The sequence below is a fragment of the Balaenoptera borealis genome (assembly GCF_965194805.1).
Source record: "Balaenoptera borealis genome assembly, chromosome: 11".
In the NCBI taxonomy this organism is placed as follows: Eukaryota; Metazoa; Chordata; class Mammalia; order Artiodactyla; family Balaenopteridae; genus Balaenoptera; species Balaenoptera borealis.
This window is the reverse complement of record NC_138868.1, coordinates 53,079,774-53,092,144: the sequence shown is the minus strand read 5'-3', so window position 1 is coordinate 53,092,144 and position 12,371 is coordinate 53,079,774. Positions and strand designations below refer to the sequence as shown.

Genomic DNA, 12,371 nt, shown 5'->3' with positions numbered 1-12,371 from the left:
GTGTTACAGTTAACAAATCTTTATATTAAACTTTTCTTGCTTAAATTACTATGTGGTTTCTCTCTCCTGATTGTCCCAGACTGATACATTATTAGGCAATGTTTCCTTAAGGTCATCAATTAATTCTTTAATTTCTTCTTGAATGTCAGTCAAGCCATCATCACCCTTGTCTGGCTGCCTGGCCACTTAGATGATGTATTTCACTTTTTTGTCAACAGTCAAGAAATGCTTTAAAAATTATTCACAAATCTTTCTATAGGTATCACTAACAAGCTTGATTATTTGGGGGCTTTATTGTTCTCACATTACAAAGGAACAATTGAGGGAGCAGATTCTTGGCTCTCTTTTCATGGTTTCTCAGGCACATGTTCATTGAGTGGAATGGTCCTCCCACAGTGTTGTTTCTCTCTCTCTGCCAAGCACTATGGTTGAATGATCACAATTCTGGTCTATTAACTGTGTGACCTCATGCAGTTATTCACCCCATCCGAGCCAGTTTTCTCATTGGTAAAAAAAGTGATAATATTTACACTACAGACTAATTAAAATAATTAATTTATTCTTAACAAATGTTTAATTTACACTTAATGAAGCACATAAATAGCACCTACTATACAATACATAAATAACACCTACTATAACAATACAATTATGGTCATATGACTGGGCTCTGAAGGAAAAATAGTTTACTCATGGATTAAAGCTGCTAAAGTAAAAAGGGACAAGATATTTTTGGTGCCAAAAATACACTTGAGAGAGCATGCATTAAGCACATAAGAGAGTACGTATTAAAAGCAGGGTAGTTGGAAAAATCCTGTTTACAATATAGAATAGTGGTCTCCAAACACCAGTCATGGGACTGGCTGCATCAGATTCCTTTATAGAAATTTATCAAAATCTAAATGCCCAGACCCACTGGTAGAAGCACTAATTCAATAGGTCTGGGGTAGGGCCAAATCATCTGTACTTTAATCACTTCTCAGATGATTCTGATGAGTGGCCAGGTGTGAGAGCCACTGCATGTGCTATACTCATCTTTTACTTTGAGGCCCAGGGTATAATCAGTTATTCTTTAATACCCTGTTTTTGTCTTACTATAATGCTTGACAAAGAATGTGGGCAGGATATCTTAAGAACATCTTACAGAGCCTTTTGTATACAACTACTTTTCAAGCATGGGTCCCCAATAGATATTCAGATTTTATTCAACTCTGTCAACAGAAGAAAACTCTTCAAAAGCCAACACAAACTAAACTGTGCCTTGAAGAATTTTCAAGTGCTTTAAGTGATGACCATCACATTGAATATACCAAGGAAGATGGAGGTTTCCTTCAATATTAAATAGTAAAGAAACACCAGATATAGAGGAAAGAGAAAAGAAGTAAAATTTTCTCTGTGTTATTTGTTGTTCAACAATCTCACCAGGAGAGCGATAAAGATATACTATTATTTATAATAGTAATGGAAGCCAGGTGATTGTATAAACAGTATTAGATTACTTACTTTGCCATGGTTTCTGCAGACAGGTCTTCAGAATTCTTGACTTTTGTTTCACCTAAAAAGAAAATATTTTAAAAATAAAATTCCCATGAAGATAAATCATAAAAGCAAGAGTACTTGCTTTCAAAAAATCTCACCTTGGGATAATGAAATTGGAATTTTATAATGGTATATGATGGGCATAGCAAGGATTTTCTGTTACAGACATATCTTTATAGTTGGCCATCTGAAGAAGGATAATTACAGTAGCAAAGATTTTTCCACATTCCTCATACATCACCAGCATCAGAATTTGGTTACGTTAGTGGACATTTTCTTAGCTAAACAACAATATATATATATGTGTGTGTATAAAAATATTTATGAAAACTGAAAGCTAGGACTTCCCTCCAAATGCACAAATGGAACAGCCCAGGACACAATGAAATCTGTAATATTTAACACTATTCAAAGGGCTTGGCAAATATATCATTGAATCAGTGACTAATTAAGAACTTCACTCACCATGACCTCGAAGATCCAAAGCCACAATCCTACATTGAACCCTACTAATGATTGCTGCCTAGGAGGAAGAGGAAAAGGAAAAGTATTCAGATACATCTGGGTTAGCAAACCTTTCCCCATTACCAATAACTTTGTCGGATGAACTGCCATCAGAATTCAAGGATCTCAAGAGAATCAAGAGACTTTCCACTTTAAAGCAAAATTTTAAAAATAATGATTCTCTGCTTTTTGTGTGCATATTATGGTTATATCCCAACTTCAAAATATGGCTTTCTCCACCTAAATCCCTCTTTAAAACTTAACTCTTAGAAAAATGGACCACCATCTATTGAAGATCTTCAAATATTAACAAAAATTTCCAAGAAGCCTGACTGATGTGCTCCTTGGAGAGTACGGCTAACTCTTCATTTCCCTAAGAGTTCCTCCAGCTCATGAGACCTGCAGCACCAAGGTTCTCCTCTCCACAGCTCATAGAAGTGTACATTATGTTCTTCGTGCCATGAAAGAGGATAGTGAAAAAGTTCCGAGTTTGTTAACTGATTATATACTGAAAGTTCTGTGTCCTACATAGGGCAGCATAACTTCAGGAACAGCTTTATCTTCCGTGGACAGCAAACTAAATTGCTTATAGCATTATTCTGAAAGCTGGCTACCATTACCTTCCTGCTATTGGAAACTCAGGACACCTGAACTTGGTGCTGGATTCCCTCCCCTCACTGTTCACACATTGTCCATCATTACAGCGTGTGAGCTGGTGAAATCTTGATTAGCCTCATGATGCTAAGGAGGGGAGAGAGGGACTTTTTTCAGATCGTGCTAAGCTGCTGTGGAATGATGGAAGTCCTGTTCTTTTTCTGGGTCCGTGAGGCATTCCTAACAGCCACGGCAGCTTCTTCCCATTGACAACGTGAGTGTAAGTAGAGTCTGTATAGGACCTGCTGTTGGGCTTTTAAAATTCCACTTAAACATCTGTGAGCATACAGAGCTACCCGTATTCCTGACTCTGCTCCGTAACTGGGACACCAGGACTGCAACGGCAGTGGCTCAGTTTGGAGTTGATGCCAGTGTGGCACTTAAGCCGTTCTCTAGGAGTATGTGGAACTTGAGATGGTTCCTTGTTTTATTAATGTCTTATTTGAAAGTGGATATGTGGAACCAATTTGTCCCTTGCCCTTGAATTGATGAAGAGGCATACTAATACAATAATATTAATAATTTAATCTGAATTTGTAAAAATTGTCTTATACTGAAAAAATATCACTTTGGAGGGCATCCTAAGGAGTCAAAAGAGATTTTTTTTTGAAGTGACTCAACAGTGGTGTGTTTATAGTTCACTCTTAAGTTGATGCCTCTGAAATGTATGAAAAATATGCTATTTTTTCCTGTCAACTCAAAGTCCCCTCTTAATGAGGTTTCCCCTGTTTTGCTTGGTAACCTCTTTCTTCAGCATCAGTAAAACCCTAAGGTTTCCCTCTATAAAACCTTTCTCTTACACATGATGAATGAGTTTGACTCTAATGATGAGATGGGCGTGTTTCTGATCTGTGACTGACAACAGGTAGGTTTTAAGTTTCTCTCTCAGCAGCATCCCTGTGCGGTACACTTGATTGCTGGGCCGGGGGGCTGGGCCGGGACGACACCTTTTTTTTTTTTTTAACAAGGATTCCTTGGTAAAGGCCTGCCTTCTGAGAGAAGCGCTGGGGCTGCTTGTGATGCCGGAACTGACAGCCTTAAAGTAAAAGGACGAGTCATCTTTCTCATCTCAGACACAGAATCTTTTTGAAAGTGACACTGTGTGATTTAGAGTCAAAGTGTTTATTTGCTGCCAAGAATCAAGTTGCAGGTAATCCTCTTACAGCCTTGTTTTTTGAAGAAAACAAAACAAACTGTAGAACTATAGTGCACTCCAAGTGCCATATATCTATTTTATTCTTCAGGAAATTATTTTTCTTTTACAGAGCACAACAGGAACCAAAGTAAAAGAGTAATAGATATAGCACTCAGGATAAATCAAATCTTTAAAATAATAAAAAAAATTTACACCTCGTCCTTAAAAAAAAAAAAAAAAAAAAAAAAAAACTCTTCCTAGCTTTTCATAAAACAGAATAAGCACCTTTATACAATGACCCTCTGAGCTCTGCTATTACTTATGATTTTCATCCATACTCACTGGTTATCTTTTCCCTAATCTGGAAGGGAAATTCTCTAGATAAGGACCATAAGTCAGTTTATATCTAGGCTCAGGATATCACACAAATGTGACACTCAGATCATGAAATAACCTTGAAAGCAGCACAAGTCATGAAATCTACCAAAGATTCACTTAAGCCAGAGAAGGAGTACACATAAGTTTGTACCAGTTAAACAAAAATATATTGAAAAAGAAATCATAATATCATGAGGAAGTATAATTTCAGAGGTTTAAACAAACCTGAAATAATTGAGGATCTTCTTCCTCAAATGAACTAGCTTCTTTGACAATAATATATCACAATTAGTGTTAGTGTCATCAACACTTTTTTAACTTTTAAGAATAAGATAGGAAAACTAGGCTAACTCTTACATTTTATGAATGAGGAAACTGAAGTCAAGAGAAAGGAAATTATTTGCTCAGTGTCATGCAACTAGTAGCAAAAATAAGACCAGAATCAAGGTAAGTTACTAACATAACAGTCAATGTATACCATGAAACAAATCAGAGCTCTTAAATCACATTTTCCCCTCATTTTATTTTTAACTGATTAAACATATTTTGAATATATTCACATTATAAAAATGTTGAACATTTAGAAAATTAATAAGAGAGGAGAAAAAACTCCTCTGATTTGCCATCCGTATGTCATCTCTTTGGATATCTCCTATGATCATTTTCCCCAGCTCTGTCAAAATATTATTGATTTATAACATATGTAAGTTTAAGGTGTTCAATGGGATAATTTGATATATGTGTATATGCAAAATGGTTACCACAATAATCTCCATCCCCTCACATAATTACCATTTGTGTGTGTGTGTGTGTGTGTGTGTGGACACAACATTTAAGATCTACTCTCTTAACAACTTTCAAGTATTAATATTGTATAATTAATTACAGTCACCATCCTGTACATTAGATCCCCAGAACTAATTCATCTTATAGCTGGGAGTTTGTACCCTTTCACCGACATCTCCCCATTTCCCCCACCTCCCAGCCCTTGACAACCACCATTCTAATCTCTATTTCATGAATTCAGCGTTTTTAGATTCCACATATACATTTTAGATTCCACAATAACATTATTTGTCTTTCTCTATCTTATTTCACCTAGCATAATGCCCTCAAGGTCCATGTTATTGCAAAAGGCAGGATTCCCTTTTTCATGGCTGAATATTCCAGTGTGTGTGTGTATGTGTGTGTGTGACATTTTCTTTATCCATTCATCCACTGATTGATGCTTAGGTTGTTTCCATGTTGTGGTTATTGCAAATGACACTGCTGTGAACATGGAGGTGCAGGTATCTCTTCAAGATCATTTTTTCATTTCCTGTGGATATACAGAAGTGGAATTGCTGGATCTTGTGGGAGTTCTATTTTTAATTTTTTGCAGAAACTCCATACTGTTTTCCATAGTTTGGCTATACCAATTTACATTCCCATCAACAGTGCAGAAGGGTTCCTTTTTCTCTACAGGCTCATCAACACTTCTTTCTTGCCTTTTTAATAGCCATTTTAATAGGTGTGAGGTGATACCTCATTGTGGTTTTGATTTGCATTTTCCTGATGATTAGTGATAGTAACCATCTTTTCATGCACCTGGTGGCCATTTGTATGTCTTCTTTGGAAAAATGTCTATTCAAGTCTTGTGTCCACTTTTAAATTGGATTGGTTTTTTTTGCTATTGAATTGTATGAGTCCCTTATATATTTTGGATATTAATCCCTTATCAGATAAATGGTTTGCAAATATTTTCTCCCATTCTGTAGGCTGCATTTTTATTTTGCTTTTTCTTTTTTCTTTCTTTTTTTTTTCTGTGCAGAAGCTTTTTAGTTTGATGTAGTCCCAACTTGTTTATTACTGCTTTTGTTGCTTGCACTTTTGGTGCCATATCTAAAAATCACTGCCACAGGGCTTTCTCCTTGTTTTCTTCCAGAAGTTTTATAGGTTCAGGTCTTACATTTAAGTATTTAATCCATTTCAAGGTAATTTTTGTGAGTGATGTAAGATAGGGGTCTAATTTCATTCTTCTGCATGGAGTTATTCAGTTTTCCCAACACCATTTATCTTAGAGATTATCTTTTCCTCATTGACTCTTCTTGGATCCCTTGTCAATTATTAGTTGATTGTATATGTGTGGGTTTATCCCTGAGGTTTCAATTCTGTTCCATTGGCCTATGTTTCTATTTTCATGCCAGTACAATATTATTTTGACTACTATAACTTTGTAATAAAGTTTGAAATCAGGAATTGTGTTGTCTCTAGCTTTGTTCTTTCTCAGGATTGCTTTGGCTACCTGGGGTCTTTTGTTGTTCCACAGAAATGTTAGGATTGTTTTTTCTATTTCTGTGAAAAATGTCATTAGAATTTTGAAAGGGATTGCATTGAATCTGTAGATGGTTTTGGGTAGTACAGACATTTTAACAATATTCTCATGATCCATGAACATGGGCTATCTTTCTATTTGTTTGTGTCTTCTTCAATTTCTTTCATCAATGTCTTATAATTTTCAATGTACAGATCTTTCCCCTCCTTGGTTAAATTTATTCCTAAGCATTTTATTTTTTGATGCTATTGTAAATGGGATTGTTTTATTTCTTTTCCAGATAATTCATTGTTAGTGTATTTAATCATATTTTAAAAATCACCTAGAAAATCAAGTCTGTTTCTACTTCCATTACTCTAACTAATGAATATCTTTAAAGAGAACAAAGGACTAAAATTCTAATATACTTTGCTATTTGCTCCTGAAAGCTAATTTATGGGAGTTATTTAATGCATTATGGTGGTACTAAAGCTTTTAATGCCAAAAACAAATCTGTATTTTGGAAATAAAATTAAGTGGCAAAGATAGTGTCAAATTTGCTTGATTGCTCTACATTTTAAAAAAAAAGGTGAAACTAGGTCCAGAAAACAGCAACAAATTATTCAATTGAAGGCAGTAAATGTCAATTCCAATTTTAACTTGAAAGCAAGAATTCACCAACTTATGTGCCTGTCAGAAAACACTGACAATAATACTAAAAACAGATTTTTCACTCACTTATTTAACAAATCTAAAGTACATCTGCTAAAAGTCTGGCACCAACTGAGTAATGGGGTTACAGTATGAAAGAGACAGTCAATGTTCCTGCTCCCATGACGTTTACATTCTAGTTTGGTGGAGGAAGACTAGAAATCAATAAATGAGCAAAGTAAATTCAGAAAGTAATAAATTTTATAGAAAATTGTGAGAGCATGTCTATGGTGGGTAGCCACTCTAGATCTCGCTTCAAATAGTACAACTTTGCCACTTCTGGAATGGTTGAGTAAAAAGCAGCTATTTAAGAACTAGACTTATCCAACCATTTTCTCAATAGAAGTTGCGGTGTTAGCAATAACAGTAGCACGTAATTTTTATTTAATCTTACTATGTATCAGGCACCAATCTAATCGCTTCAAATGAATTATCTAACTTTCTCCTCACAACTCTTTTATTTAGATACAATTTTCATCATGTTACAAGTGAGAACATTTTACAGAGAGGTTTGGTAACTTGCCCAGGGTCAAACAGCTAATAAGTGGTGAGGCCAAAATTAAAATCCAAACAGCCTGATTCCATGTGGTTCACAACCCTGGCTGCATAACAGAATCACATAAGGAGCTTCAGGAAATACTGCTCCCCAGGTACTAACCCACCAGAAATTCTGATTTAAGTGATCTGGGTAGGGGTCCAGGATATCAACGCATTTTAGAGTTCCCCAAGTGATTCTAATTTACAAAGTTTAGCCTAGCTCTAGACTAGAGAATAAGAGTCAAGACTGGAAGTTAGATCTGGGTATTCTGTATCACTTTATTATCTCACTAAATTACCTCCCTGAGAAGTAGGCTGGGAAAATATTAGCCCAAATTTTGTTGCTGACAAAACAGGTTCTGAGAGGTATTGGTGAAGGTGTGGAGAAATAGGTAGCCTTACAAACACATAAAATCCTCAAACTTTATAATGTTGGCTAATCTGATAAGTGAAAAGTGGTATTCTTTTATTTTAGTTTATATTTTACTCATTAATAGTAAGGTAGAGATATGGGGATATATGTATATGTATAACTGATTCACTTTGTTATACAGCAGAAACTAACACACCATAGTAAAGCAATTATACTCCAATAAAAACGTTAAAAAAAATAGTAAGGTAGACCCATTTTTATAAGTTTATCAGTTATTTATATTTCCTCTTCTGTGAACTGCCACTTCATATCTCTTGCTCATTTTTCTACTGGATTATCTTTTTCTTACTGCTTTTTGGGAGGGTTTTTTTTTTTTTAATGTTTATTTATTTGGCTGTGTGGGGTCTTCGTTGTGGCGCGCAGGCTCTTCATTGCGACGCATGGGCTTCTCTCTAGTGGCGCACAGGCTCTAGAGAGCACGGGCTCAGGAGTTGCAGCGTGCGGGCTCTCTAGTTGTGGCACACGGGCTCCAGAGCATGCGGGCACAGTAGTTGCAGCGTGTGGGCTCCAGAGCACGTGGGCTCGCGGGCTCTCTAGTTGTGGCATGCGAGCTCTAGAGCGCACAGGCTTAGTTGCCCCACAGCGTGTGGGATCTTAGTTCCCCGACCAGGGATCAAACCCATGTCCCCTGCATTGGAAGGCGGATTCTTAACCACTGGACCACCAGGGAAGTCCCGGGAGTTTTTTTTAATATAATGAAACTGTTAACCCTTTGTCTGTTATTCATATTGCACATATTTCAAATACTTTTTACCTAGCACATAGCTTGTGTTTTAATTTTAAGATATCTTGTCTAGGAGTTTTTCATTTTGGTAAAGTTGAATTTATCAGCCTTTCTTTTATGGCTTTTTCTTCTGGATGCTCCAAGGTCATATATGAATGTTCTTACAGTTTGTTTTTTAAATTCAGTAGTTTAATCCATTTGGGTTTTTTTATATTAACTTATTTTTTAACATGGGCCTATTTCTTGATTCTTTCTGCCAATAACCATACTATTGATAGAGTTTTAGAATATGTTCTGATATATGAGAGGGCAAGTCCCTTCCCTCTTGCTCTTTTTCAAAATTATCTCAGCAATCACTGGGCATTTATTCTGTGTGAATTTTAGAGTCTCATGAAAAATCCCATTGAGATTTAGGGGAGTTAGTCAGATTCATACAGGAACATGATTTATTTCTCTATTCAGGTTTTCCTTTATATTCTTCTGTATTATTTCCTCCATAAATGTCTTATAAGTTAAAAAAAAAACTTATTCCCAGATATTTTATAGTTTTGTCACTTTTATGGATAGAATAATTTTTCCTCTTATATTTCCAAATCTAGTAAGTGCTAATATTTAGGAGAAGTAGATTTTTTTATATTTACTTTGTAAACTATGGCTTCGCTAGTAGTTTGCCAGTTGATTTTCTTTGGTTTTCTAGAGAGACAGTATTTACAAGTAATGACAGTCCTCACTCTTTTCAAAACTTTAAAACTCATTTTTCCTTCTTGTTTTATTGTTTGGCTAGAAGCTGCAGTATACTGTTGAAAATAGCACCCCTATCTTGTCTCTGACTTTAAAAGTGTCTGTTTTACCACTAGGTATAGTTATGTAATTTTCTGGTATATAAACTTAATAAAGTTAAGAAAGTTTTTCATCTATTCCTAATTGCCAAGAGTTTTCAACATACTCGGTGTTGTACTTGATCAAGTCCTTTTTTCGTATCAAATGAGGCGAGAGATTAATTACACTGATAGGTTTTCTAATGCTGGACCATTCTCACATTCCTGGGATAAAACGTAGTTGGTCAATGTATTACTATTTTACTACACTACTGGAGTCGATCTGCTGTTATTTTATTTAGGATTTTGCATCTATTTTATAACCGAAATTGGCTCACAGTTTTCTTGCAGTCATTGCCTGGTTTTGGTATTAGACTGATGCTACCTTCACAAATGAATTGGGTAACTTAAAACGGTACTACTCTAAGTAGTATTTTTACGTGGTGAAAAATTTTAATTAAACTTTCTCCTTTGGAGAAGAAATTAACATTCCATAAGATATCAAATATTTAGAATTAAGTAATAAAAGAGACAGCCTTTTAACTAGTCTCGCTGTCTCCATTTGTGTCTCCTGCCCAACCCATCATCTATACTAGCATCCTGATTATTCTAAAGCTCTTCAATGACTTCCCATTGCCTAAAACAGTGACACTCAATTACACAAGTAGGTAGATGTGTATCATAATGCTCAGTTTCCCAGAACTTTACAATCTGGGTGTGTCTGCAATTGTTTCAAGCAAATCAGACTTTCCATACCCCTTCTCTAATTCTGACATGCCTAAAATACGTTTATGGACAGGAGAAGTTTTGTGTTAAAAAATAGCTCCCTCTACTATTACCCTGAACTAAAGGATACGGGTGCAATTCCCTAGCCAGGCATACAAGGCCCTCCCATAATTTTGTTCCTGTGATCTCTCTAGTCACATCTTTCCCTGCTCCTTACCCTTATACTTTATACTCGAGCTACTTATAACTTCCAAAACATACTTCACTGTTATACTCTTCACTGCCTTTGTACTCATCTCTCCTGGAAATGCCTCTCTACTAATCTAACTTCTATTCAGTCTTTAAAGCCCAGATGTCCCTTCTCTTATGAAACTTTCTTTAATCTCCCCCCTCAACCATCATCAGAGTTAATAATTCCCTCCTCTGTTACTTTTGTATCTTGTACAGATGCTATAAACTCATCTAACAACTGAGTGCTTTTTTAAAAAAATATTTATTTATTTGGCTGCGTCGGGTCTTAGTTGTGGCGTGCTGGCTCCAGAGTGTGTGGGCTTAGTTGCCCTGTGGCATGTGGGATGTTAGTTCCCTGACCAGGGATCTAACCTGCATCCCCTGCATTGGAAGGCGGATTCTTAACCACTGGACCACCAGGGCAGTCCTGACAACTGAGTGCTTGAGTCAAGCACTTTATCAAGAACCTCACATCTTTTGTTCATTCTCATAACCACTCTATTAACTAGGTAGTATTATATCCATTTTACAAATTAAGAAACTAAAGCATGATAGATTAAGTTGTGTTGAGATTCAAATCCCAGTCTGTCTGAGATATAAGCTTCTTAAAATTTTTGCTGTATCATCTATATATATGTGTTATCTCCATTTTTCCTATTTTCCCCATTAGACTTAAAACATCATATAAAAACAAGAGGATACATTTAATTCTCCAATGTATCTATGGCACCTAGCATAATGCCTGGCACAAAGTAGCGGTTTAAGTATTTGCTGATTGGCTGATCTTATTAAAGAGTGAACTCTCATTTCTCTGTCCTTAGTAACCCAGCACAAAACCTGAAATACAGAATACATTCATAAATATTTGCTAACATGAATTGAATTAACTGGGAAAAGAAACAGAAATCAGCAGATACTACAGATTCAATTCTTGGCTTCAATCAGTTCATACTTGGTCCCAGGTCCTTCAGAGGTACCAAAACTGAAAAGGACTGAAGGCTGATTTTCACTACTTTTTAAATGTTTACTATTGATACTATAGTTGCTACCTTAGGAACAGGCACATGTTGCTGTTACTTGTTCACTCAAAAAACATTCCTTGAGTATACAATATGTTCCCAGAATAAATAAACCCTGGTCTTTGCCTCCAAAAAAACTCACAATCTAGTTGAGGGATGTAAATGACTAAAGCCATGCTACTAAGGACTTGAAATGTGGCTAGTCCAAACTGATATGTGTTATAAGTATAAAATACACACTGGATTTCAAAGACAGTATAAAAAATAATGTGAAATATCTCAACAGTAATTTTTATATTGATTATCTGTTGAAATTATAATATTTGGGGTACAATGGGTAAAATAAAATATATATTAAAAATTATTTCACATGTTTCTTTTTACCTATTTAATGTCCCTACTAGGAAATTTAAAATTACATGTGTGGCTCACATTATATTTCTACCGGATAACGCAGGTCTACAGACATGAAAGAGTCTAGCACTTACGGGCAAATCATACAGCTACATTCCACAGTAAGAGAAAGGAAGTAGCAAACAAGACAAGGGCCAAATCATTCAATAATTTAATAATGGTTAAGTAAGTGCCTATGTGTCAAGAACTGTTTCAGGAATTTGGGAAACAAAAGAAGTAAGACATTATCCCTGTTCTCAAGGAATTCATGGTCTA

General features: G+C 35.7%; 1 protein-coding gene across 2 annotated transcripts in view; it reads right to left on the bottom strand.

Annotated features, from left to right (window-relative positions):
• The window catches only part of PPME1 (protein phosphatase methylesterase 1), a 77,111-nt gene that overhangs the window by 27,468 nt on the left and 37,272 nt on the right, over positions 1–12,371 (bottom strand). For both annotated transcript variants that reach the window (XM_082343207.1, XM_082343206.1), the window contains 2 exons: positions 2,005–2,062; positions 1,504–1,555 (listed from right to left, as the gene is read on the bottom strand). In XM_082343207.1, the coding sequence (XP_082199333.1) occupies positions 1,504–1,555; positions 2,005–2,062 (110 nt within the window). The remainder of the gene's footprint in view (positions 1–1,503; positions 1,556–2,004; positions 2,063–12,371) is intronic.